We start from the raw sequence: 26,005 nt of genomic DNA, 5'->3' as shown, positions 1-26,005 counted from the left end.
ATATTAAATATTATATATTATAAATTATTAAAAATATGTATAAATAAAAAAAATTTATACACAAACCATTATATATTCCAGTATTTATAATATATAAATATTATATATCTTAATATATCTGTATTTAACATAGAAAAGAAAGCCTGGATTTTTTTATTTTCAAAATTAGAAGCTCAACTAAATGCCAGTTTCTAACTATGATACACCATAATAAATAGTTCATTTCAATGTTCTTTCCTGCTTATCAAGTTGTCATAGAAAAAAAAGGTCATTGGAATTTCAAAATAATTTTAATATCACACAAAAGTCAAGAAAGATTAAATCACAAAATATTAAGCAACATCAAATGCAAGGACTCCTTCCTAATCATTACTATTTAATATAAAGTCACAAAACATTTTATTGTATTAAGTTAATGTTTTATGGGTCTTAAAGAGAAATCTCATTTTCTCCAAATAAGGATATTTGACTATTCTTAGTAAAAATAAAATTACAAATCCAGGAATATCAATGCACTTAAGCATTGATGGATGCCAGAGACTCGTCTAAAGAATTATGCCTTTGAGCCAAGATGACTTTTTAAAGTTGGAAATCATTTACTTCATTTAAAGCCTCTTGACTTCAAAGCCATCTGATTACTCAAACACATATTCTAAGGAAACACAGTAATATTACAGGAAACCTGAAAAAGCAACAATACATTTTTTTATTTCAGTTTATCTGGAAATATCTTAAGGTAGTATGATTTGAAAGAAGATATCTTAAGGTAGTATGATTTGAAAGCAGTATCTGACTTCTATCACCAAGAGCAAATATGAATTCTACACTATCATATCTTAGCATTTCTCAAGGTGCAAAGTCCCTTGAGAGAGTCCCATTAGACCAACTTTAGCTTGCATGGAGTAGGGAGTAGGAGTATCTGCTCTTCCCCATCTACAGTATGAGGCAAGTCTGTGTCTCCCACCAAAATTATCAAATAAACATTACCTTAAATCAGAATGATGCTCAGATTTTGGAAAACCAAAATAACACAGCAAAGGTCCACCATAATAGCCTTGCTCACCTTCAAGGACAAGTCAGATTCCATATTAGCAAATAAAATACTTTGATTTGTTCATCAAACCCCTCATTTCTCTACATTTTTATGACCATGTTTTTTGTATTTTACTATCGTAATTATCAATGTCTAAATTATATTAGCCATTTTCATAGGTTTTCCTATTTTACTGGGTTATAAATTTCGTGAGGACAGATGCTAAGACATCCCTTCTTTCTATAATCTTCCAAAGCATTTAAAATTTTAATTGATTTTATATGAAGCAATAAAATACCAAATAGAGAAGAAAAATATGTTTTATTTCTCATAATTATTCAATTTTAATAGACTATAACAAATTTAGGTTAACATTCCAAAAGCATATGTCAAATGACACACATAAATCCCTTGCCACGTTCATGAAAATAAGTATGAAAAAGGTATGAATATCCCTTCTTTTGGAAGTTCTTCATGCACATTAATCACATTCAAAATTCTGAGTATTCTCTACAGTAAGAAAAAATATTTAACTTTGTTTAACCAAGATGATCTAACATATCAAACATATGCGCTTATTAATATGTGATTGATCACTTTTATCCAGCTTTCTAGAATCACTTAAAAATCCTGTTAGCCTGAGGATTTTTACTAGCCGCTTTCATACTTGAAGCACTATACAATAAGTTAGCAAATATATCTAAACACTTTGAAAGCATGACTCAAATATAGACTTGTTGTATTTTAAAAGATGAAAAACAGCAGCCAATATATATATTGATTTAAGCTCTCTTTATCTATGTTAATGTGATCTTTATTTTTCTCTTTCCACTCATCCTCATATGTCTGTGTAGCCATATGCTGCCTTACTGTGGAATTCTGTGCACAACTAAGTGAAGAAAGAACATCTAATATCAATTACGGACTGATTTTATTTTTTTCAATCTAAGACAGTGTTCCAGATTTTTTCTTTTAGGATTTAGATCTCATCCTTGGGGATATAAACTGCTACAGTTATGCTAGCCAATAACTACAACAAAGAAGAGTTATCAAAGATCATTTTACAGATTCTTAGTCTTTGTTGCCATGGGAAGTACCTTTCACTTTTCAAAAATTTCACTAACCTACTATATGATCACATATATATTTCATAACACTGAAGACAATTAAATATATTTCTTACCCACTTGTTTTTTTAAAGCAAAGGTACAAGCAATATTGAAAAGAAAGAAATTTACTATCTATTAATTGCAAGTGGATGTGAATGTTCATCAAAATTACTAAATAAGCTGCATTATCGTCAGCCAGGCACCTGTGCACCTATCATTTATCCCGTCAGGGACCAGTGTAATGGGAAAAGAACATCTAGACATCAGCACTTTCACGTCATCACTGTCACGCCCGGATGAATTCCATTTAGCAACTGCTGGAGTTAAGTGTTGTGAAGAACAAAGTTTAATATTCAATTCGGGCCAATGCAAATACATTTTGTCCAAGTCTACCCTTCTCTCATTTATCAAATACACAAAATACAATAACGTTAGCTTCATTTAGGCCTTAGCTGAGCTTTAAATATGACTTAAATTATAAATGGATAATAACCCAAGTATCTTTTATAAAGCAAATCCTAAGGCACCTTTAAAATAATTTTGAGTTGGCATTCGGAGTTTTAAAATATACAGACATACTAAGTTGAATTCATTAGAAAATCTATTCCTTGGTAGATAAACATTTAACTCACAAATAAGCAAAACTATCCATAAGTTATATATGTTACAGATATGTTTTATATAAAGTTTCATATTATAATAGTAAGATATTCTTTTGCAACAGTTGTGGACATTGATAAGCCATCATAAATAACATAATTTATATAGAGTCAAATAAATAGTTTGTGTGTGCATGTATGTGTGTATACATGTGAGTGTAAGAAAAAAAAAATCTATCTCTAAAAATTAATTGACCTGAGAAGAAGCAAAATCATAATTAGTGGGGAAAACGATAGATTTTCTTTTCCTTTGCTCTAATTCATATGTTAGATTCTAGATCCGTATTTACTTGGTCATTTTTCATACCACATATGACAACTGTTATCCTAGCACATAGCATCTATCTATCTATGCATGTTTCTAACTAGTTATCTTTCTACCTATCTATCCATGTAGCTTTCATAATTAGGACATTTACTAAAGAAACAGAAATACTTTCTCATGAAAACTTTAACCTGAAACTACCATGTTAAGTGTTCATTTCCCCTTACATATGATGTCAAAATTTTAAAAAAAATTTATAACCAAATTTTATCTTTAAAAAGTAATACTAGCCAAATTAGATATAAAATATTTTATGAATACTTAATGCAAGTACATAATTCTAAGACTAAACTCTATCTTTAGTTCTTAATCACTGAAGACGAAATAGAAGAATGCTCAATATTTTTCATGAGTTATGTTGTTTTTATTATGCAAAACATTCTTCCCAATTTTTTAATGGGGAGGATTAATTAATATACATCACCTCTGTATTAATCAATCTCCTTCATTAATTCTTATCTGAGTCAGAGTTATGTCTGCAAAATGTACAGGACCTAGAAATATGTATGGCTACTTAAAATGACTCTAATATAATTAATACTACTACTTTGAAAGTTTGTATTAAGTACTCTCTGGACCTGTTCCCTGCCTCTCTCCTCTTGCTTTCAGTCTCCTCTCTTTGTTGTGTCTATAAATAATAACCACAGATCTAAATACCTGATCCAACTTTCAAATTCACACTCACATCTATACCCAGACTTATTCCTGTACCTCACCAGGTTGACTTACAGGTGATGTGTCCCAAGCAAACCCTGTTATAATACTATAGCTTTTCCCTCTATTCTACTTAACTGCCAGCTTTTCCCTAATTATGCTTATTTTTCTAAGAATGATTCCTCAAAATAACTGCCTGGTAGTGTAATAGGGTGAGGGGAGTGGCACATTTCCTACTCTCCATTGCTACTTTCCAACCACTGTTCACTCCCTAAAAAACTACTCTCTTTTAAAAGCTCTGTATTTTAGTTATCTCACCAATGTATGAATCTCACTTTCACAGACCTTCAACACCTTCCCCAAAGCTTTAAACTTAATTTAAAGCCCTTTTTGCATTCTGTCTTCTGTGGCCTTAATGTTAATGTAGTTCATCTTTCAGCTGCCTGCATTTATAATAAATAAAATGTATCAGCTCCAATGACTTATTTCAATGATGTTTTAGCTACCTACACACATGATACTCCTCTGATGTTAACATTATACTGTTCAAATTCTAGCCAATGATTCCACAACAAGATGTCATAAACAGCCTCTCATATTTAAAAAAGATTAAAGACCAAAAAAAAGAAAATAAATATAAATCTATCATTCTAATCCATCTATTTTCACCTAAGAATGGTCTTGCCAGCCTTATAAATTATCACAATAATAGCAAAACTACATCTGAATTAACATTACATTATAAATATATCATTTCTCCATTCACAATCAGTTTTTATTTCAATGGTTTCATAACATGCAATCAAGCTTTGAAAGGTAATCTTGCAGATGAATTAAGATGAATAAATCTGGAGCCAGACTGTGTTAAATTTTCTATTCTGCTATTTATATTGCAGTAGGAACTATGCAACTTTGTGCTCAGTTAATTCCATCTGTAGAATAACAATAATAATGTATCCAAATAAAATTTTATATATTTGGTGCTTGAATTCTGGCACCCAATTAGGCATTTAAAAAATATTAAATTATATAAATTAAAATGTGCCAAGTTTTCTTTATATAACCATGTCTATTTCTGGAAATGCAGATCTTTATAATTCTTTTGTTTGTTTGTTTTTACTATTAAGCAAATGTTGCAATAAGCATGGGACCTTTCTTCTGTTAAATGATTTGTCTGATAAAACTCTTGGAATAATAACCAGATCCAAGAATATAGGTGCTCTTTAGCTCTGAATATGCCTTTTAATTTTTTAAGATTTGTAACAATTTAAAATACAGCCAATACAAAATCATTTTTATCGCCATATTGTTGGCATTTAATCACTTGTTTTCCTTAAAAATCTCTCCTCCCTGTCTTTCTAAAATGCCCTCCTTTAGTTTTTTCTCTCTGATAATTCAATATACTATATTCTGCTTCCTTCTCCACAAAATTTGGCCTTTCCTAGCTCTCAGTCCTCTATCTTTGCTTTTCTGTGTTCTTTACTTTGATATTATAATCTAATTTCATGACTTCGACATCATTTCTACTCTGATGACAACCAAAACAAGATGGTTGTACCTGAACTAGCCCTAGAGATCTAGATGTGAGTAACCTAACTTCCCTCTGAACACTGACATTCCAGTAATTGAACATTACTCCAAATTTACTTGGTTTTACAATTGCTGCCCCGGGATTCCAGAATGAAAACCATGGAGTCATATTTATCTTTCCAAGGTCACACAATCAGTCTATTGCTCACCCTTGCCAAGTTCATCTCCTCCCCTAGGGAAATCTTACACTTTAATTTCTAATATAATCTGGTTTGTTTAATAAAATACTGATAAGATTAAAAATAAGGTCAAACATCTTCTAGTGAAGATGGCAGAGTAGGTAAACACTGTGCTTGCCTCCTCTCAGGACCACATCAAAATTACAACTGAACTACAGAACAACCATCATGGAGAACTGCCCGAAGTCTTGCTAAACAGAAGTTCTATAACTAAGGACATACAGAAGAAGCCACCTCGAGACTGGTAGGAAGGACAGAGACACTGTATGGTCTGGACCTATACCCGCACATGGAGGTTAAAAATCGGGAGTGATATCCCAGCTGCAGAGGTCTCCCCTGAGGAGTGAAGGGTCAGAGCCTCACACCAAGATTCCCCAGACCGGGGTTCTAGTGCTGGGAAAATAAGTTCCCAGAACTTCTGGCTGTGAAAAACAGCGGAGATTGTGGCTGAGTGAGATTGTGGTTGTTGGAGTTCCAGCCCTAGGGCAGCAGTGCAGAAGGTGCCAGGGACGTATGAGGAGAAACTAAATTGTCTGGCTTCAAGGCAAGGGATGCAGCTCCCTCACAGACAGAAGTGCTGGTGGACACCACTGTTCCTTTATTGAGCCCTCCCTCGACCCAGTGTGGAGATCCAGGTGGCTAACTGAGTCTCCAACATTCTGGCTAACCCTGTTGACCCTACACTGGCGATTCCTTGAGACCCTGCCCCACCCAACTTGTAGGCCCACCTGAGCCACTTCCGGTGGCTTTTTCATACAAACAGCCTGTCTTGGTTCATGCTGCAGACTTTCTAAAATTTCTCAAAGTTTCACAAAACCTAAATAAGCAGCATCCAGCCTTGACGTGCCATGTATCTTTGCCAAGTTCTCTAAGGCTAGCTAGCGCTAGTTGCAGATGGCCTTGATACACAGCTTAGCCTCTCCCAGGCATCACCAAGACAAGCACAAGTAGCAAGTATCCGCAGATCACTTTGTAGCTTATACCAAGTGGCCCTGCGCAAAGCTCAGCCAGCAGCTAACCTTGGCCTGCAACAGAGCCCCTGCCAAAAGGTTGCAAAACCAACACTCCTGGTGGAAAATTTCAGACCAACCAGAGACCAACCAACTACCCTCATAAACGACGAGCTCTGATAAAGTGAATCCTGCTCCATAGGGTCAACCCCTGCACAACAGCTCCTCCACTGTAGTCACAGCCAGTCCTCACAACCAATCAGCTTGAGAGTCAATCCCTCCCACTGACATGCAAACAGCAGCCAAGACTCAACTACAATAAGAGGGCATACACAAGCCACACAAAGGACACACTTGGAGTATCTGGCCCAGGTGAACAGAGAGATTGTGCCACTGGGCCCCACAGAAACACCTACTATATAAGGCCACTCTACTAAAACCGAGAAACATAGCGGCCCTACTTAATATGTAGAAACAAACACAGGAAGAAAGCCATAATGTGGAGATAAAAAAAAACATGCCCCAAATGAAAGAACAGAACAAAGTTCCAGAAAAAGAATTAATCAAAACAGGGAAAAGCAAACTACCAGATACAAATTCAAAACACTGATTATCACGATGCTCAAAAATCTCAGCAAGAACTTCAAACGTGAGATAGAAAGCATAAAAATGGAGATAGAAAAATCAGTCAGAAAAAGAACCAGTCAGAAATGAAGAATATAATAACTGAAAAAAAAAAAAAAAAGAACACATTAGAAGGAATCAATAGTAGGTTAGATGAAACAGAGGACCAAATCAATTTGGAACATAAGGTAGCAGAAAACATGTAATCAGACAATAAAAAGAAAAAAATAATTTAAAAAACTGAGGATAGTTTAAGGGGCCTCTGGGACTACAACAAGCATAACAACTATTGTATCATAGGGGTATCAGAAGAAGAACAGAGAGAGTAAGGAATTGAAAACCTATTTGAAGAAATAATGACTAAAAATTTCTCTAACTAAGCAAAAAACAAACAAACAAACAAAACTAGTCATATAAGCCTAGGAAGCACAGAATCCCAAATAAGGTGAACCCAAAGAGACCCAAGCCAAAATAAATCATAATTAAAACACCAAAGTTTAAAGACAAAAAAAGGAGAATCTAAAAAGCAGCAAGACAAAAGCAGTTAGTTACCTACAGGGGACCTCCCGTAAGACTGATTCCTCAAAAGAAACTTTGCAGGCCAGAAAGGATTGGCATTGAATATTCAAAGTGATAAAAAGCAAAGACCCACAACCAAGGTTACTCTACCCAGCAAAGTTATTGTTAAAACTGAAGGACAGATAAAGAGTTTCCAAGACAAGAAAAAGTTAAAGGAGTTCATCACCATCAAACCAGTATTACAAGAAATGTTAAAGGGATTTCTTTAAGAAGAACAAAAAAAGATTAAAATATGAATAATAAAATGGTAATAACTATATATCTACCAATAATTACTTTCAATGTAAATGGATTAAACACTCCAATCAAAAGACAGGGTGGCTAAATGGATGAGAAAACAAAACACTTACATATGTTGCCTAATAGAGACTCACTTCAGATCAAAAGACACAGATTGAAAGTTAAGAGATGGAAAAATATATTTCATGAAAATGGAAAAAAAAATCTGGGTAGCAATACTTATAGACCTTCTACTTCTGGATATTTATTCAAAGAAACCCAAAACACTACTTCAAAGGGACAGGTACATCCATATATTCATTGCAGCATTATTTACAATAGCCAAGATATAGAGGCAACCTGGGTATCCATCAATGAATGAATGAATAAAGAAGAAGTGGTTCATATATACAATATAATGTTACTCAAACATAAAAAAGAATGAAATCTTGCCGTCTGCAACAACATGGATGGACCTAGAGGATACTGTGCTGAGTGGAGTGATTTAGACAGAGAAATACAAATGCCATGATTTCACTTATATGTGGAATCTAAAGAATAAAATAAATTAACAAAACTGAAACAAACTCATAGATACAGGGAACATTTTGATGGTTGCCAGATGGGAGGGGGCTCTTGAGGTGGGTGAAAAAGGAGAAGGGTTTATGAAGTACAAATTTGTAGTTACAAAGTAGTCATGGAGAAATGAAGTATAGCATAATCTTATATTATAATTAATAATATTATAAGATCTATGTTTGATAAGGTAGTACTGGATTTATCAGGGTGATCACTTTGTAAGTTATAAAAATGTCTAATCACTATGTTGTAAAAAATAAAAAAATACATTTTTAAAAAATAAAAAAATTCATAAAGCATTGTAAATTCATAAAGAGCTCTCATTATTATCCCAAATAAAAAGAATGGTGCATTACTATTTTTATGTGGAAGGCCTCAAAGGAGAAATGACACCATAAAGATCATTTCCGGTACTGCTTTAACTTACTCTTCTTCTTAACTTGTGATTTGAGATAAATTAATTCTGCTTTATATCATGTGTCAATGAAGTACCCATGTACATTTATATATGCATGCCCTGTGACAATCAACTAAACAGATGAGTTCTCCTTTACAAAATTTTCTTGCTTTAATAAACTCAATAATTTGTTGCTGTGGCAGGCAAAATTCTAAGATGTACCTCTTACTCCCAAGATTTTCTGCCCTCTGGTAAACACACCTTATTTAAGTCCCTCCCCTATAGTGTGGACAGAAACCGTAAATATCATGGGAAATCTTGCTATAAATAGGTTACTAATCAGTTGACTTTTGAGTAAATCAAAACAGATACTGTTTAGTCAAACTCAATCCAATCCAGTAAGCCTTTGAAGGAGCCTGGATCCTTCTTAAGTCAGAGATTTAAAGTGTGAGACGAAGTCCACATTAGGGAAACTTTTTGTTACTGGCTTTGAAGATGGGAGTGTCAATACACAAGAAATGCCAGCAGCCTCCAAGAACTAACAGTGGCCCCTGGCTGATAACCAATAAGGAAACGAAGACCTCTGTCTTACAACCAAAGAGAAATGAATTCTGCCAACAACCTGAATAAACTTGGAAACAGATTTTTAGGCAGAGCTCCCATATAGGAGGGAATATATCTCAACCATATCCCGATTTTATTCTTGTTAAGACTGATCTAAGAATCCAGTCATGTCATACCAGACTTCTCAGCTATAGAACTGTGAGGTAATAAATAAGTATTGTTTTAAGCTGTTAAATTTGTGGTAACTTGTTATATAGCAATAGAAAACTAACATCATTCAAGAAAAAAATTAGTTTTTATTTCACAACTTAAATTTGGAGTGATGTCAATTTTAAACTGGACTTTACATTTAGGTTTCCTTTAAATATGACATAACTTTTTAAAAGTAGAGAAAATAACATTTTAAAACTACAAATAATATGATTATTTTTGTGTAACTTCAGTAACATTCTGCCTGTCAAAAAGTTATTTACAATTTCCTTGAGGGTGACAGAATGTTTTAATTAAGAAATATATGCTTATTTTTTAAGTACTAAGTTAAATTATCATAACAATTCTGGCTACTGGGCTTCATTTAGCAAAAAGTCATGATGATATAAAACCTTTATTTAATTCAATTTTTTTTTTAGAAATACAAATGTGTGAACAACTCATTTAAATGTCAGGAAAGAAAATAAATCTCAGACCACAGCTGACATGAATTAGGCCATTTATCCATAAGTGTCAGTAAGCATTTCTCATCTCAATGTATTCTGGTTTGTAATCACTTCTCATCAATTTTCTAAGGCTTTCCAAGTATACTCATTTTAAAAAAATCCATGATAAAACTTCTCTCAGCAAATGTCTTCAAAATCTTAGAGATACTTTGCTTCTTTTCATATGTAAAGAAAGCATTAATATTAATATTCTACAATCATAGATAAAAGCTCATTAAATAAGTAAAAATAGACGCACTGTTGGCATTGCAAATAAAAGAACACAGCAATGCATATGTTTTCATTTTAGTCAGGGCCTATTACTTTTTACCATATAATATAAAATAATCTGAAGCAATCTCTCAAGCCTAGAGAAAGGCCCACACTCGCCATTTAACATCAAATCACATTTCAATAAGCAGCTTAACTCTTCTTAGCAAAATAAAATTTCACTTAGAAAAGAATCATTTTTATCTTGCCTGTTTAGCAAAAGGTGTTTCTTGATACCATATGACTTCTAGATCTGGCAACTATAGCTAGCAAAACTAATATTTGTTGAACTTTACCAAGTGCCATGAACTTTCTTAACATCTATTCACTTTTCTAATCCTTAAAACAGCCCCATGAGGTAGGTTCTCTTATTATTTATAAGTGAAGAAACCAAGCCACAAGGAGGTGGCATAGGTGCCATCTTGACAACACTGCTATGCTGCCTATCATCAAACCCATTGTCTCTTTTCCTTAAAGCTTAGTTTAATCATTTATCCCTTAGCTGGGACAGAAGATATATTATCCTTTATGGACTAAATTTTATAATCGGAATTTATTTGGAGAAAAATTTTCAATATATGTGGTATGTGTATCTTCTTTTCACCTTTTGAAACAAAGCATACTGGGAAATGGTAAGGTAGGAAGGTTATTAAAAATATTTACAGCAAACCAGATATGAGGTTGACCTCCTAGTATTCTGATTCAATATTCTAGCTTGCCCTATTCGGATATAATATATATAATAAATATATAGAATTAATTCATTTATTCTACAAAGATTTTGTGCCAATAGACTCTCACTTGGATTTCACAAGACTCCATTGTATGTCAAGCCCCTGGCACTCATGGAACTTGTATTCTAGTGAGGTAGAGGGATAATTTTTCAAAAAAAAATAAATAAATTAGTAATTAAATATTATGTAACAAGGTCATAAATGTTATGGAGAAAATAAAAAAGAGAGCGGGGTAAGAAAACTTTGTATTATGAGAGGTGGGTGGCAGGTTATAGTATTAAATAGCATAGTCTAGGTTGGCCTCATTGAGGTTATATTTAAGAAATAATTTAAAAATAGAAAGTTCTTGCTTTTTTCTGTAAAAAAAAACTGTTTTTCTCTCTAATCTGTCTGTATTTTAAGAACATATGAAAAAGGAACGTATTAGTATGCAAAACCTTTTAGGAGGACTTTAAAAATCTGTCCGGCTAATATAGGACTAAATAAGTTTCAAACTATTTCTATTTCTAACTACAATTATAAAACTATTCATACAGTATGTTTTTTTTTTCCCCCTACATTCTGTTTTTCTTCCACTGCACAAACAGATATTGACTACCTACCATGTGCGGGCATTTTGATAGTACTGATAGTGCTCCAGGGGTCATTTTCTGGCAAGAAGACACAAATAAATGGAAAATTTCAACACTATATAAGAGTGTTGAATGTAGCATTAGAACATGAAGTAGGGGATCAAGGAGAAATGATATTTGAGATGAATCTCAAAGAATGGTTAAGAGATAAAAATGTGTAGAGTGGAGAGCATTGGGGCACATGCAAAGGTATGGAGGATTGAAAATATGTACTTTGCTCATGGTGGTGAATATAGTCCAACATGAGAAAAAATTCAGGGATTCAGTAGAACATAATTAACAAGGAGGAAATTGAACAATTAGAAATGTTTTGGAGAATGAATTTTGAGAAAATGAGTTTCCCCAAATAAAGTTTCTGTGTCTATTGCAGTGGCAGAGATGATAAAGACTGGAACAAAGCTCTCATAATGAAAATAAGAAGGAGATAAGAAAACAGAGATACCTTTAGCAGGCAGAATTGACAATAGGTAAAAGCAATGCTGCTGGAAAATGAGAGAAAATAAATCTAGAATGACTCTCAGGATTTATGATGCTTTTCAATATGACAGGCAACACATGAAGAGGAACATGAGGAAAAAATAATGATTCCAACATGGGCCATGTTGAATACAAAGTATGTGCGGTACATTTTAATGGAATATTTCCCTAGACAGTGTAGTATGACTCTGGAGGCAAAAGGAACAATTTTAAGAATAAAAAAATGAAGGTATTAATTTAAATGTATTTAACATTTAAAATATTATTTCTTGAACAATATATGTTTTTTATAACACTAGTTCTGCCAAATACATAAAAAAGATTGTGTGGTAAAATAATTTTTTTTTATGTTTTGTTAAATACAGTCCTATATTAAAAGGCTTCTAATAGTACAAATGTACACAATCCATATCTCTGAGAGATTAAATATGAAGTATTTGCAAATTTTTTTAACCATGGAACATGGTTTTAGTATAGCATCTTGTGGGACTACCTTTCAATAAAATACATGTTTGAAAAAAAATAAAACATCCTAGATTATTCAGACAAGTATTTTATCATATTGTGTTGGGTATATCAATTAGTATATTCCTTTTTACTGCATTATAATGAATGTCATGAGAAAACTGACTCTGAGTGGTTTAGAATCCTGATAAGTGAGCAAGGATTTTACATAGAAGATGATTCTTTTTATAAAAGTCACAAAATATATTCAATTTTTTGTTTTGCATGACTCAGCTGATACTATTCACTTCTATCTATTGAAATCATTTAAGGGTTTTGTATACTTAGATGATACTTACATAATTACTTCTGTTTGAATGTGAGTTTTTTTAAAGTGGATAGTAGTAATTTTTCTAGTAGTTATTTGTTTAATGCAGTATGTTGATAAATTAAATAAGAATGGAAGAATAAATACATGACATATAATAAACGTCAGAAGTCCACAGAGTTTCATGAAGGCTGAATAAACAGCAAAAGAAATTAGCAGGCATTCTTGCAGACAGTTAACTAACGAAAAGGTATGCTGTTTACTGAGTTTTAATTAGATTCCTTTGGAAGTGTGGCTCAGGTAGAGAGGTTCTATTTTTAGCAGGTGCAAAAGAAAACTTTTTGTGATGGTACTTTGACACGATGACAGGAAATAGCATGTTAAAAAATTCATCCTACCTATAAAGTTATGAAATAGTGAGATAAACTGCAACTAGGTGAAAAAATGTATAATTGTTACTCTGACATGCTTAAACAGTAATCTAAGGAAATACAAATTTAATTCTAAGATTTGAAAACAATTAGGATAAACATACAATCTTAATTTGCCTATGACTTTTATTAGTTGTTTCAAAAAGCCTAATTATAGCATTTAAAAACCAAATAATTGAAAATGCTTTAAATGAACAACCTTTCTGTGGATTCTCAAATTAGTGAATTAAAACGGCAATTCTTCTCACAACTAATTATAATACAAAAGAGAAGCAAAAAGTACTTAAGTCCAAATTTAGGCATTCCACACATAGATATCTGAAGTTGTTTTCATTCCACTGGTTAATTCCATGTGTACGACATTTTGATTTCTTCTGATTATTGTATTTCTACTTGATACTACAACACCTTTTTAAAATTGACAAGGCAGATGTGACTCACGGTTCAATATGCTAGTTTATAACATTGTATACATTATACCTCCAAATTAAACCTTGTGGTATTTTAAGTTCTAACCTCTCCCCAGGGAAATTTATATTTTTAGATCTAAAATATACATATATACATAAGCATATACACACACATATATACATATGTATAACTTTTTAATGTTAAGAAATAGTAAAGCAAACATATCCTTTTAATTACTTATATAAACATCTATTATTACTATTTTCTTCTACAGTATAAAAGATATATAATAAATTTATAAAACAACCATGTAAATTACCTTTTAGTCTGTCATATTTAGGCCTGAAACATTATTTTGCCACCTGATTAGGTAGATTTCTATAATTTAATGAAAGAGTAATCCCAGAGTCCTGCCCACAAATCTGTCTGTGTAGTGGAAATGCCAGTGAATTTATTTTCAAATCATGTTAATATCTGAAATTATGTAACTCACGTTATACTGTGGAAAGAAAATGTTAATATATATTAAATTACGGAGCATGTATTTTCTGTTGTAACAATGCTTGTTTAAATATGATTGAGTTGTTTGTTTCACAAGTTTTCTTTTTGTGTCTTTTGTTCACAAAATTAAGTAAAGAAAGGGATTTTTGAAAAGAAGATGCAGAAAACAAACTTAATGAAAAGAGTATTTTTATTTTGTATTTTTATTTTTATTTTGTATTATATTTTGTATTATTTGTATTTTGTATCTGGTCCCAACCTTAAGCATAACATTTCAATTCCCTGAGCCTACTTTTCTTCATCTTTAAAGTAGGCGGTTTGATAGGTAGTCCTTTTTCATGGGAGTTTCATGTAGTTGGACCAGAGTCAGGCCCAAGAATAAAAGAGGTTTCCAAATGAGCAGCTGCCAGGCTTCAGCCAGAACATTTTCACTTTTATTTGTTTTCTATACTTAGTCTCTATATTTAACATATTTTAAGGAATTCATAATATTTTAAGCTTAAAATCCACTAGATTATCAATATCTCTTTAAAAAGACAATCCTCAGTGGGTCTTTCCTGCTCCTACACATCTCACAGGGTATGCCAACAATGCAAGGCCCTGGCTACTCTTTGCTTTGTCCATTTCTCAAGCTTGTGTGTTCAGTAGGTAACCTAAAGGGATCATTAATGTTTCCCATGGGACAAAGAGCAGACTAGCTTACTATCTGCTGTAAAGATGAGGATTATTAATGAAGTGAAGGACCTATACACCGAAAACAATAAGACATTATTAAAAGAAATTGAAGACAACACAAAAAAATGGAAAGATATTCCACGTTCATGGATTGGAAGAATCTACATAGCTAAAATGACCTTATTTTCAAAGCAATATACAGATTTATGTAATCCCCATCAAAATCCCATCAGCATTTTTTAAAGAAATAGAACAAAAAATCATCAGATTTGTATGGAATCACAAGGGTCCCGAAATAGCCAAAGCCATCCTGAGAAAAAAGTACAAGGCTGGAGATTCCACTCTGCCTGACTTCAAATTACACTACAAAGTGACAATAATCAAAACAGCATGGTATTGGCAGAAAAATAGACACACAGACCAGTGGAATAGAATTGAGAGTTCAGAAACAAACACCTGTATATAAGGGCAAATAATTTTCGACAAAGAGTCAAGAACATACAATGGAGAAAAGAAATCCTCTTCAATAAATGGTGCTGGGAAAATTGAAAAGCCACCTGCAAAAGAATGAAACTAGACTGCTATCTGTCATTATACACAAAAATTAACTCAAAATGGATCAAACACCTAAATATAAGACCTAAACAATAAATTGCATAGAAGAAAACGTAAGTACAAAACTCATGGATCTTGGATTTAGAGAGAATTTTATGAATTTGATCTTAAAGGCAAGAGAAGTAAAAGTAAAAATAAATGAATGGGACTATATCAAACTAAAAAGCCTCTGCACAGCAAAAGAAACCATCAACAAGACAAAGAGGCTACCAACTTAATGAGAGAAGATATTTGCAAACAATGCCTCTATAAGGGGTCAATATCCAAAATATACAAAGAACTCATACAACCCCTCCCCTCAAAAAATCCAATTTTAAAAAAGGCAGAGGACCTGAACAAACACTTCTCCCAAGAAGACATACAAATGGCCAACAGATATAAAAAGATGTTCAACTTCACTAGCATTAGAGAAATGCAAATCAAAACCACAATGAGATACTACCTCACACCTGTTAGAATGGCAATCATCAACTGGACAAGTAATAACAAGTTGGAAAGGTTGTGGGGAAAAGGAACCCTCATACACTGCTGGTAGGACTGCAAATTGGTACAGTCACTATGAAAAACAGTATGGAGGTTCCTCAAAAAATTAAGAATGGAATTACCATATAACCCAGCAATCCTACTTCTGGGCATCTACCCAAAAAATCTGAATGCATTTATCCGTAAAGATATATCCATCCTGATGTTCATAACAGCATTATTCGCAATAGTCAAAACATGGAAACGACCAAAGTGCACTTCAATATGTGATTGGATAAAGAAGATGTGGTACATATGTACAATGGAATATTACTCAGCCATAAGAAAAGATGAAACATTGCCTTTTGCAACAACATAGATAGACCTTGAGATTATCATGCTAAGCAAAATAAATCAGACAGAAAAAGTTGAGACCCATATAATTTCCGTGGGATAAAAAACTGAAAGCAACAAATGAACAAGACAAACAGAGACTCATGGACACAGACAACAGTTTAGTAGTTACCAGAGAGAAAGAGGGGGAAGGGGGAAGATAGATAAGAGTAAAGGGAGTCCAATATATGGTGATGGAAATTTAACTTGGGTGGTGAACACATAATGCAGTATACAAATGACATATTACTATATTGTACACTTGAAACCCATTTCATTTTATTAACCAATTTCACCCCAATAAATTTAAATTAAAAAAATGAGAGAAAAAAATAAAGAAGTGGATTCCACAAGCTTAGTGTTCCTCACCTGTGACTCAAACTTACTGTGTGTGCATCATCAATCTATGCCTGTATCACATGACCCCCATGAGAGTAGAAGGCAAGGGGAACTGATGCAAATATACGTATAATCTTGCTGCCTGCTCTGGTGTGAGTAATAAAGTTCTTTGTCTATAAACCAGAAATCTCGCGTCTACTATCGCCATCTACAAAACAGTACAAAGTTAATTTATTAGCTTATAAGTACAGTAAAGTAAAATCCTGGGCTGGACAATACCCTATTACTAGACTCTTTTGCTAAACTTCATAGATATTTAACAACTTTAAATATTAAAACTAGACCAAAAAAAAAAAAAGTGAAGGAAAGAAAATGGTGGAACAGATGACATATTCAAGTTCTAATATTCTGTACGGCTGAATATTCTGGTAGCAACTGACCGAAAAACATGACTTTCAAATAAAGCCACAGGCAGAACCTAAACAGACCCAAGAGTTCTGAAAAGAAATAATAAATAAGAGGAAACATTTGGAACCAGAAGTTTCAGTAGTGAAAAGAAGATATCCTGACCTAAGATCGGTATGGCCACAATATGCCAGTAAGTAGTATAGGTATTTCTTACTGATGATTCACAAAACATGAGAACATTGCTCCTTGGGCCAGGCCAGGCATCAATAGCATACCTCTTGATGATGCAAGCCCTGAGTGCTATCTGCTCAGGAGAGCACGTAAAAAGAAACAGCTATTTTGCATAACATGAGGAAACTGAGCTCTGGAAAAGATCATCAGAGTGCAACAAATACAAGAATATTTGAGTTTTGCTTGTATAGAGAGAAAGAAATATATATTATCCGGCAGCCAACTGCAGTGCGTGCATACGCAACTACAAAGTCACTCGATAAAAAGGCAGTAGTAACACAATACTTATGGAAGAAAAGCCTTACACAACAGTAATCAACATAAAATTATTAGTGAGATATTGTACATTTTTTCATACTAGGTTTTGAAATCCAATTTTTTTTTGCACTTAAAGTAATCTTAATTTGAGCTAGCCACAGTACTAATTAAACTACATTTGTTCCGTGCCTATCTAGACAATGCAGCTCTAGAGAAAACAGTAGCGGGTATATAGTTCATCAGAATACAAATGGATACAACTGCTGCGGAGAACCAGTTTAAGACATACACAACCTATGGTAAAACAATTCCACTCCTAGGACTGTAACAAATGAGGCTATACAAAAATATTAGTAGACGCAAAGATTAACAACCACCACTACCACCAATAGAACACTTAGATGTTCATCATTTTCTTGAAGTAAAGTTATTGCATGCATTGGCAGGAATATAATAGTATGTCTGGCAGCTGGAGCATGCATGTTTTATGTCTCACGCTCATTACAGATGAAGGCAGGGACATCATTTCATCCTTCTGCCATATGCTCTCACCTATAAATGCTGACCAATAAGAAAGAAATGCCGACTTATCTAGAAAGAAAACTGGAACAATGATGCTGGCCTCTATGCTTCTGAACCTCTCAATCTGCCCATTCTTCTACATTCAACAGTGTAACACAGCTATCATTATTCTGTGGGCCCCAGATGTTACCTGGCTTTGATGTACATATTAGCAAATTTGTTGGTATTAAAGTTATAGTAATTACCACCTGACACTACTTATAGGTAAGAGAGCACAGAACAAATGGCATTTGTTACTCCGTTCTCAGGTTATTTGAACAGTACAGAATTGTCATGTTTTTCAGTCAGTTGCTACCAGAATACTCAGGTTATTTGAATAGTACAGAAGAGCACACTGGCTCAGCATCTGATTATACCTCTGTGGCTTTACCTCTCTGATATTCATCCTCCTGATCTCTAAAATAGCTGTAAAACCTACCCTTCAGGGCAGTTATAAATAAAATTTGTGGCACAATGCTTTGCACATAGGCCAAGTCAAATCTAGCACCATGAAAAAAAAATAATAACATTATGATTGATAGCAGTTTACCTTACCCCATAATGCCTTTACAATGTTTTGTCTGAATCTTAATTAGAATCATCTATTTACATTTAATATTCAAATAAAATTTCTGGTAATCAAAGAAATATAAATCAAAGAAATAATATTATAGCACTTTTAGGATTCTAAATTAATAAATGTCATTTTAAATGACAATTTTCAAGTTTGGAGAAGCTACGATACAAAAGCAATCACATACACTAATAGTGGCAAAGTCAACTGCTATCACATCTCCAAAGAGAACTTGATACTTCAAGGTCCTTATCCCTTAATTAGCAACCCTATTACTAGTAAACTTTCTTTGAGAAACAGTTAAATATACAAATATTTATATTCAAAAATGTTCATCTTATTTAAAAATTAAAAACTGAAAATGACCTAAATCTCTAATAGATAGACAATGTATATGAAATCCATAGAATTGAGTAATATTTAATCATGTTAAATAGTATTTAAGAAGTGTTTAATCACATGGGAAAATGGTGTATAATTGCATGTTAATATTGGAAATATAGCACTATCACACAGAGTAGAATATTAACTATCTAAAAATGCATTTAAAAAGACTAATGAACAAATTACTTTTTGTTCAAATTTGTTGAAACAAAATATTTCTATTTTAAATCCATGTTTGGACTTTTTCAACTATCACAATAAAAAACTAATGTCAAATTTCTCCTAAAAATTAATAAAAATTATGTTTCTACAGATAAATTTATTAAATTTATGTCAGTGAAAAATTGCCATCAGGTGTCCCTCTTTGCCATGTATGCAAGAGTTTTATTCAGAATGTAAATCTGCATCATATGTAATTATTTTGAAACATATTATTGCTATTCTTTTTTCCTTATTGATTTTTGACCATCCTTTCAGTCTTTAATTTCTCATATATGCATGTATATAAATGCTTTTAGTAACAGATATATGATTTTTAAAGTCTTAAGTAATGACCTTTAAAGTAAAGGCAATATATTATGTGTTTACAAACCAGGAAATGCAGCACATCCCCACTAGGCCTTCCTTAAGGATCGGATAGAGAATGCAGAAACCACCCTGGCCAGAGAGTAAAGATCTGAAGGGATCTCAGTTATACCACTGTGACTTAATTGGCTCAAAAGGCCTATTTGTTGCCTAGTGACAAGTATATGCTAGTTATTCCTACATCTTTTAGTCCATGGATAATTATCTTACTCAGGAAGCAAAAGTATGACTCTAAGACTTCCTGAAACATGAGGAAACATTTTCAAGTCTTATTTTCATAGTAAAGAGTTACTTTTGAAGAAGATAGTACAAACAATAAAATAAATATCCACTATGATTTGGCTCTTTTTGCATTTGAACTGAACTAGAATGATTAAAATTCTCTGGGTAAGTTAATTACAATTTAAACTATTTTTTTCAGCATGCTTCCAGATTCTGTAAGACTAGCTTTTTCAGAAAGCCTAACTGCCACTTTTAAAACTCTTTTCAAGGTAAGATATTCCCTGAGTTGGCAGAAATTAAAGCCTAAAAGAGTTGTTCTTTGCTAGCAGAAGTTAACGGATTATAACACCATTTATACAAATTGGGCATCAAACAGTTAAACCATAAGGCTTAGGTTGAAGCTTGGCTACCCCCGCCCCTCCCCTGCAGGGCCCAGCATGCAGCCCTTGGCACTCCTCAGGTGTTAAGGAGGATGTTGAGCATGAAATACAGGAAACAACCTTAGAGACAGGTGTGTTTGATTGATAGCAGGGGGAGGGGGAAGAGGAATACTGTTGATAGCTCCCTATCCTATGACAAACTAGGACCAGCTCTTCTCACCACCAGAGGAACAAAACAGCAAAATGTGAGGGCAGACTGGTACCAGTAGAAAAAGAAGTCCTGCCTCACAGTGATTTAGCACTGTAGAAGCAGAGGCTTATAATAGAGTTAGAAAAAATAGTTGGAAAATAGTTGAATCCTTTCTTGAGGAATACCATATCTTACACTGCAGGCATAAAGTCCGAGTATTTTCAGAACGTGCTTTCTAAAACTACAATGAAAGTACAGTGCCAGCCAACAGAAAATATTAGATCACAAGAAAAATATCACAAGTAGAATGAAGAAATCATAGAAATAAACCAAGGGATAAGGAGGAGATGCTTTCCTAAGCATTCACAATTTAGAGAGATTAGTAGTATGGACACTGGGATAGCACCATGAGTTAAGCCCATATATCATATTTACAAATTCTTGGGAATGTATATATATATACATGCATGTGCATGTGAGTGTGTGTGCGCACGCACGCGCATGCGCGCACACACACACACATGTAAGCACAATGTGCCTTTCTCTTCAACAAACCCCTTCTTCCAGTCCTCTAAAGTCTCTTAGGTAATAATAATAAAAACTATTTGAACATGGATTAACTCAACTAATCTTCATTGTTGCTAGGTCAGCTAATGTACTTTACCCTAGAGAACAGAAGGCATTAAGCCCTTATACTGACTGAAAACTTCTTGTGGATTAGCAGTCAAATTGAGCCAGGAACACTAATCCACTGCCTTTATTATATCAATTTTTTTTTCTCCTCTAAAATATGAACTTCCAAATTCAAAGAAATTATCGCAGAGCAAAATAATCTGAAGAATGACACACTGTCTAAATCTTACTGATCATATTTAAAATCAGACGTCACCTCAACCACTTAAAACCTTGAAACCATTTATATTTTCAAACTACTGAAATTCCACACATACTCTAGAAAATTCCCTGCTTTATGCAAGAAATCTCCTTTCCAAATTACTACCTCCAAAATATAATTGACCAACACACATAAAATTAAAGATTTTTGTGAAAGGTTTAATTGTCCCTTCAGCCAGGGCTCTCATTTCATACCTCCAAATACTGACAACATTCTAATAATCACTATGGTCCAAATGTATACATTTACATATGTATACACACATACATATAAGTTACAGTTCTCTCTTTTCAATACACTCTTTAGTGCACTTGAAATATACTTTAAATGTAGACATTTAGTTTAGCTTTTATGGTGTAATTTGTTTTATGACTAAATTAACTAAATGGTTTTGATATCATAAGACTCCTCGTTAAATGGAACAATTTTTTTTAATCTATGAAATTAATACAATTGTACAGTAAGTGATCAATGTCATCTCTAGCTTCTTGGAAACTGCGACTTTAAGCAAAACAACATATAAGGAAACCCATTTACCATAGGCTAATTGATATAAACAAGAGTTATGATCCTACAGCATATTTCTGGTCACAAAAACATCACCAAACTTCTAAATAAAGACCTAAAATACTTTTAATATTAAACACTGACGTAAATGTGAGCTATACATACATTAACAAAAGACTAATAAAAACAAATAAAATAATTATTTTCCAACACTCTTATTTTAGTTCAGGGTCACACGTGGCCGGAGCTTTGCCCAAAAACTCAGGGCAGCAGATGGAAATCTACCCTGGACAGGATGGCCTTCCATGGCAGGGCCACTCACAACCACCAACACTCACTGAGACTGGGACAACTTATACAAACTAGTTGACCTCACATGCACATCTTTGGAACATGGGAAGAAACTAGAGTCCTTGAAGAAAACCCACGCAGACAAACAGAAAACATGGAAACTCCACACAGACAGTGGCCCTGGCCAGAGTAGATTTTTTTTTATTCTCTTCAACATTATAATGAAATGACCTTGAACAAAATGATATTATTCAAGGACCTGTTTACTGGGAAAACCAAAATTTCCCTCTTCATGAATACATAAACAAAAAGAACTCTTCTAAAATTATTACTGTAATTAAATAGTTTTCACCACACATGACACACTGAAAGAAACTAAATTTTATCTACTTTTAAAATGGGTTACAGTTAACATTATTCATCACAGTTAAAGAGAATAAAATTCTGCTTAATTCTGTGGGAATAATACTTTGATATGGTATTATGATATCAAAGCAACCTAATATCTTTAAAAAATAAAAGTATTGTATGGTTTATTCTTTAAAGTTTTTACTCAAAAACAACACCAAAAATCTTTAAAGCGTCTTTTGTATAGTTGCTAAAAATCTCTTCAACTTTTCCATTCCAATGAATTACAAAATCAAGGTAATCGTTTTTTTTAATTTATGTAAAAACAATGAACAATTATTTATAATTCAATCACAAAATATTTATTAAAACATTATTATTTATCTAAGATAGCAAAAATCATTTAACCCATCAATCTTCCAAGATCCAAAATTTTACAGCCCTAATATATTACTAAGGCTCATAGTTTCATTACTTCATAACAATATTGGGTAGAAATTTACTACTTGCTTTTTGGTCATTTACTTTGTGAAAAGAATATTCTCGTCATTCCATAAAAAATTCCTTGGTATCAGTCAGTGAAATCCATATAGTTTTGTCTTTCCATAGTTCTTAATAAAGTGCTCTTATATTTATGACAGATAATAGCTATACAGAACTACAAAAAGTCCAGACAGAAGATATTTGAACCAATATTTTCTAGTAGACAATGTTATTCCCTTCACAAAGTTCTTAACAATTTTTGTAAAATAACAGATCTCATGTTGTTTATGGATCTGTAACCAATCAAATATTTTTTTGTGTATTAGACAGACTGGATTAGAGATATTGGAAATAGTAAATTACAATTCCTTTGATGGCTATAAGAGAAAACCAGATAGCCCTCCAAAGTTATAGGTGATTAATTCATAAAGGATTGAGATAATTGTTATTTTAAGTTGTCAGCTTACTTCATATTCTTACTTCTGATACATTAACCCAGAAAAGTATAAACTATATAAATTAATAAGAAAGCCTATAATATGTAATTGAAACTTCTAAGATGTCAACATTAATTTGATTTCTTTACTAGAAATGTATTTTTTGCTCAGAAATTTGGCTACCAAAATATTTCAGAATCAAAATAAACTCATATCCATGTGTAATATATATATTGCTTACCTCAGTCAAATGTGGTGTAGGGTTAAATCCACAGAGATTACATACTTGATTTTTGCATTCCGTGCAAGTGTTGAAGTTAGGAGGATCCTTAGAATCTGTGTTGAGTTCAGTTTTGCAGAGAGGACAGGTGGGTTCTGGTTTGAGTTTTTTCTCCAGTTTGGGAGGAAGGGCAGCCTTTTGAGTCTCAGCTGTTGAAGGTGTGCTCTCCTTAATAGGAAGAGGCTTCTTTTCTGTTTCTGTTCTTTTCACTGTTGGAACTTGCTCAGCTTTGGGCTCTACTTTTTCAGCTACTGGAGTTTTTGTTTCCTTTTTCACAGGTATAACCTTTGCAGGTGCTGGTGGTACCTGACCTGTAGACTTGGGTGTCCCCTGAGAAGTAGGCGTCTGTGAAGGAGGAGGGACTTGTTTGGTTGGGGCCCCTGGCCCACTCTGTGAATGAGATCCAGGCTGGCCTGCTGTGGAAATTAGATTAGATGCCTGGCTGAAGATCGATGCTCCAAAACCAAAGAGTTTCCCAGTCACAGTTTCTTGAGGAGTTGTGGGCTGTGATTTGGGGGCATCAGTAATACTTCCCAGATTCAGACTGAAACGTCTCGACTGCTCCTGAGGCTTCGACGGCTGTCGAGATGGGGACACAGTTTGGCCGGTGGTAGGTCGAGGGCCCGGAGGTGTCGGTGTCCCTTTTGGCATTGGCTTGGCATCTGGCTTAGGACTCATTTTAGTTTGTGCTTTCTTGAGTTCTTCCCTCTTTTGAACTGGATCAGCTTGTTTTTGACCTTTGCTCTCCATACTAGGCCCAGGATGTGAAATAATTTTCGAATCTGATGCAGGTCGAGGTATGACTTCAGAGTCCATTGGGGTGACTTTTCCTCCTGTTGGTGGAAAACTTTGTGAGAGTTTGGCAGAGTCTATTTTTAGAGGTGGGATTGTTTTCTCTTGATCCTGTGACTGAACTTTGGAGCTTGGAATATCAGGTTTTGTTGCCGTTGATGATAAAGACACAATGTCTGCGGCTGGCTTTACTGTCTTGGGCTGCTTTGGTTTATCATCAGCGATGGGGACGTTGGCCTGCTCAGATGGGACAGAAGGCTCTTTGAAAGGGGCTGGCTTCGATGAGGACTCTGCCACAGAAGGCTGCTTGGCTGTGACAGTGGGAGAACCATGAAGAGTTGGTTGTTTCACTAGTGGTGGGGGCTTTTTGGACTCAGGTGCCTTTGAGATATCCTGTTTGGATGCAGTATCTTTCTTTAGAGAAATCTGCTCCAACTGTGGGGATGGTTTGCTCACTGTTGATGTAGGAATAACTGCGGCAGTCTTCGGTGTGGGCTGGGGTGATGATGGAATTGGAGCCAGATCACCTCCTAGAGCTCTTTGCATCTGACAGTTTAAACAGAGCCACTCTTTTATCTAGAAATAATATAGAACAATGGTTACTGAGATAACGACAATACAGAAAGACAAAAACACTTTAAAAATGCATAATACTATCTGAAATGATGCCTCTCATCATGCAAAAGATAATATAAATCAAATCATTTTAATGTGTTAAAATATTAAAATGTTAATTAATTAACATATAACTAATGAATCTCAGACACAAGCACTGTACATTTTAAGGAAAATAAAAGGTAAAAATCAACATAGAATTGTACTTTTCTTCTAAAGTTAATTTTGTTATTCTTTGCCTTTAATTTACTGGAAGTTTGGTTACTCCCAGAAGTAGAAAACTGGGTATTATAAATAAAAACATGAGTCATGTATTAGATTCCATAAATCAGTTATGTTAGGTATATTCTCTGTTGATGGCTCATAAACAGTTTTTAGTTATACAACCCAGTGTAGGCTTGTCAAATTATTAACACATTGCTAATTTCTTAAATTAGCAAAGCATTACTTCTCTCTCCAAGGCGACATAATCAAATATGTGAAAAGAAAAACTGTTAACCATACTGGGTTAAAAAGAGAGCATTCTCTGTTAAGAAAATATAGAAAAAATAATGGCATCCCCTCAAATTATCACAAATAGCATGATCTAGCAGAGAAAGTATTTTTCCTTATCATTTTTATGAATATCCTGGAAAGAGCAATATAAGTCAGCAATATACTTATTTGACTGGTGATATATATATACATATATGTATA

The 26,005-nt window shown here is 33.6% G+C and overlaps 1 protein-coding gene across 1 annotated transcript in view; it reads right to left on the bottom strand.

Annotated features, from left to right (window-relative positions):
- PCLO (piccolo presynaptic cytomatrix protein) overlaps window positions 1-26,005 on the bottom strand; it is a 352,477-nt gene that overhangs the window by 303,586 nt on the left and 22,886 nt on the right. The window contains 1 exon segment of the mRNA XM_006925736.2: window positions 23,864-25,270. Within this exon segment, the coding sequence (XP_006925798.1) occupies window positions 23,864-25,270 (1,407 nt within the window).

Source organism: Pteropus alecto, unplaced genomic scaffold (assembly GCF_000325575.1).
Source record: "Pteropus alecto unplaced genomic scaffold, ASM32557v1 scaffold69, whole genome shotgun sequence".
NCBI lineage: Eukaryota > Metazoa > Chordata > Mammalia > Chiroptera > Pteropodidae > Pteropus > Pteropus alecto.
The sequence above is the reverse complement of the archived record's forward strand: the minus strand, read 5'-3'. Positions and strand labels throughout refer to the sequence as shown.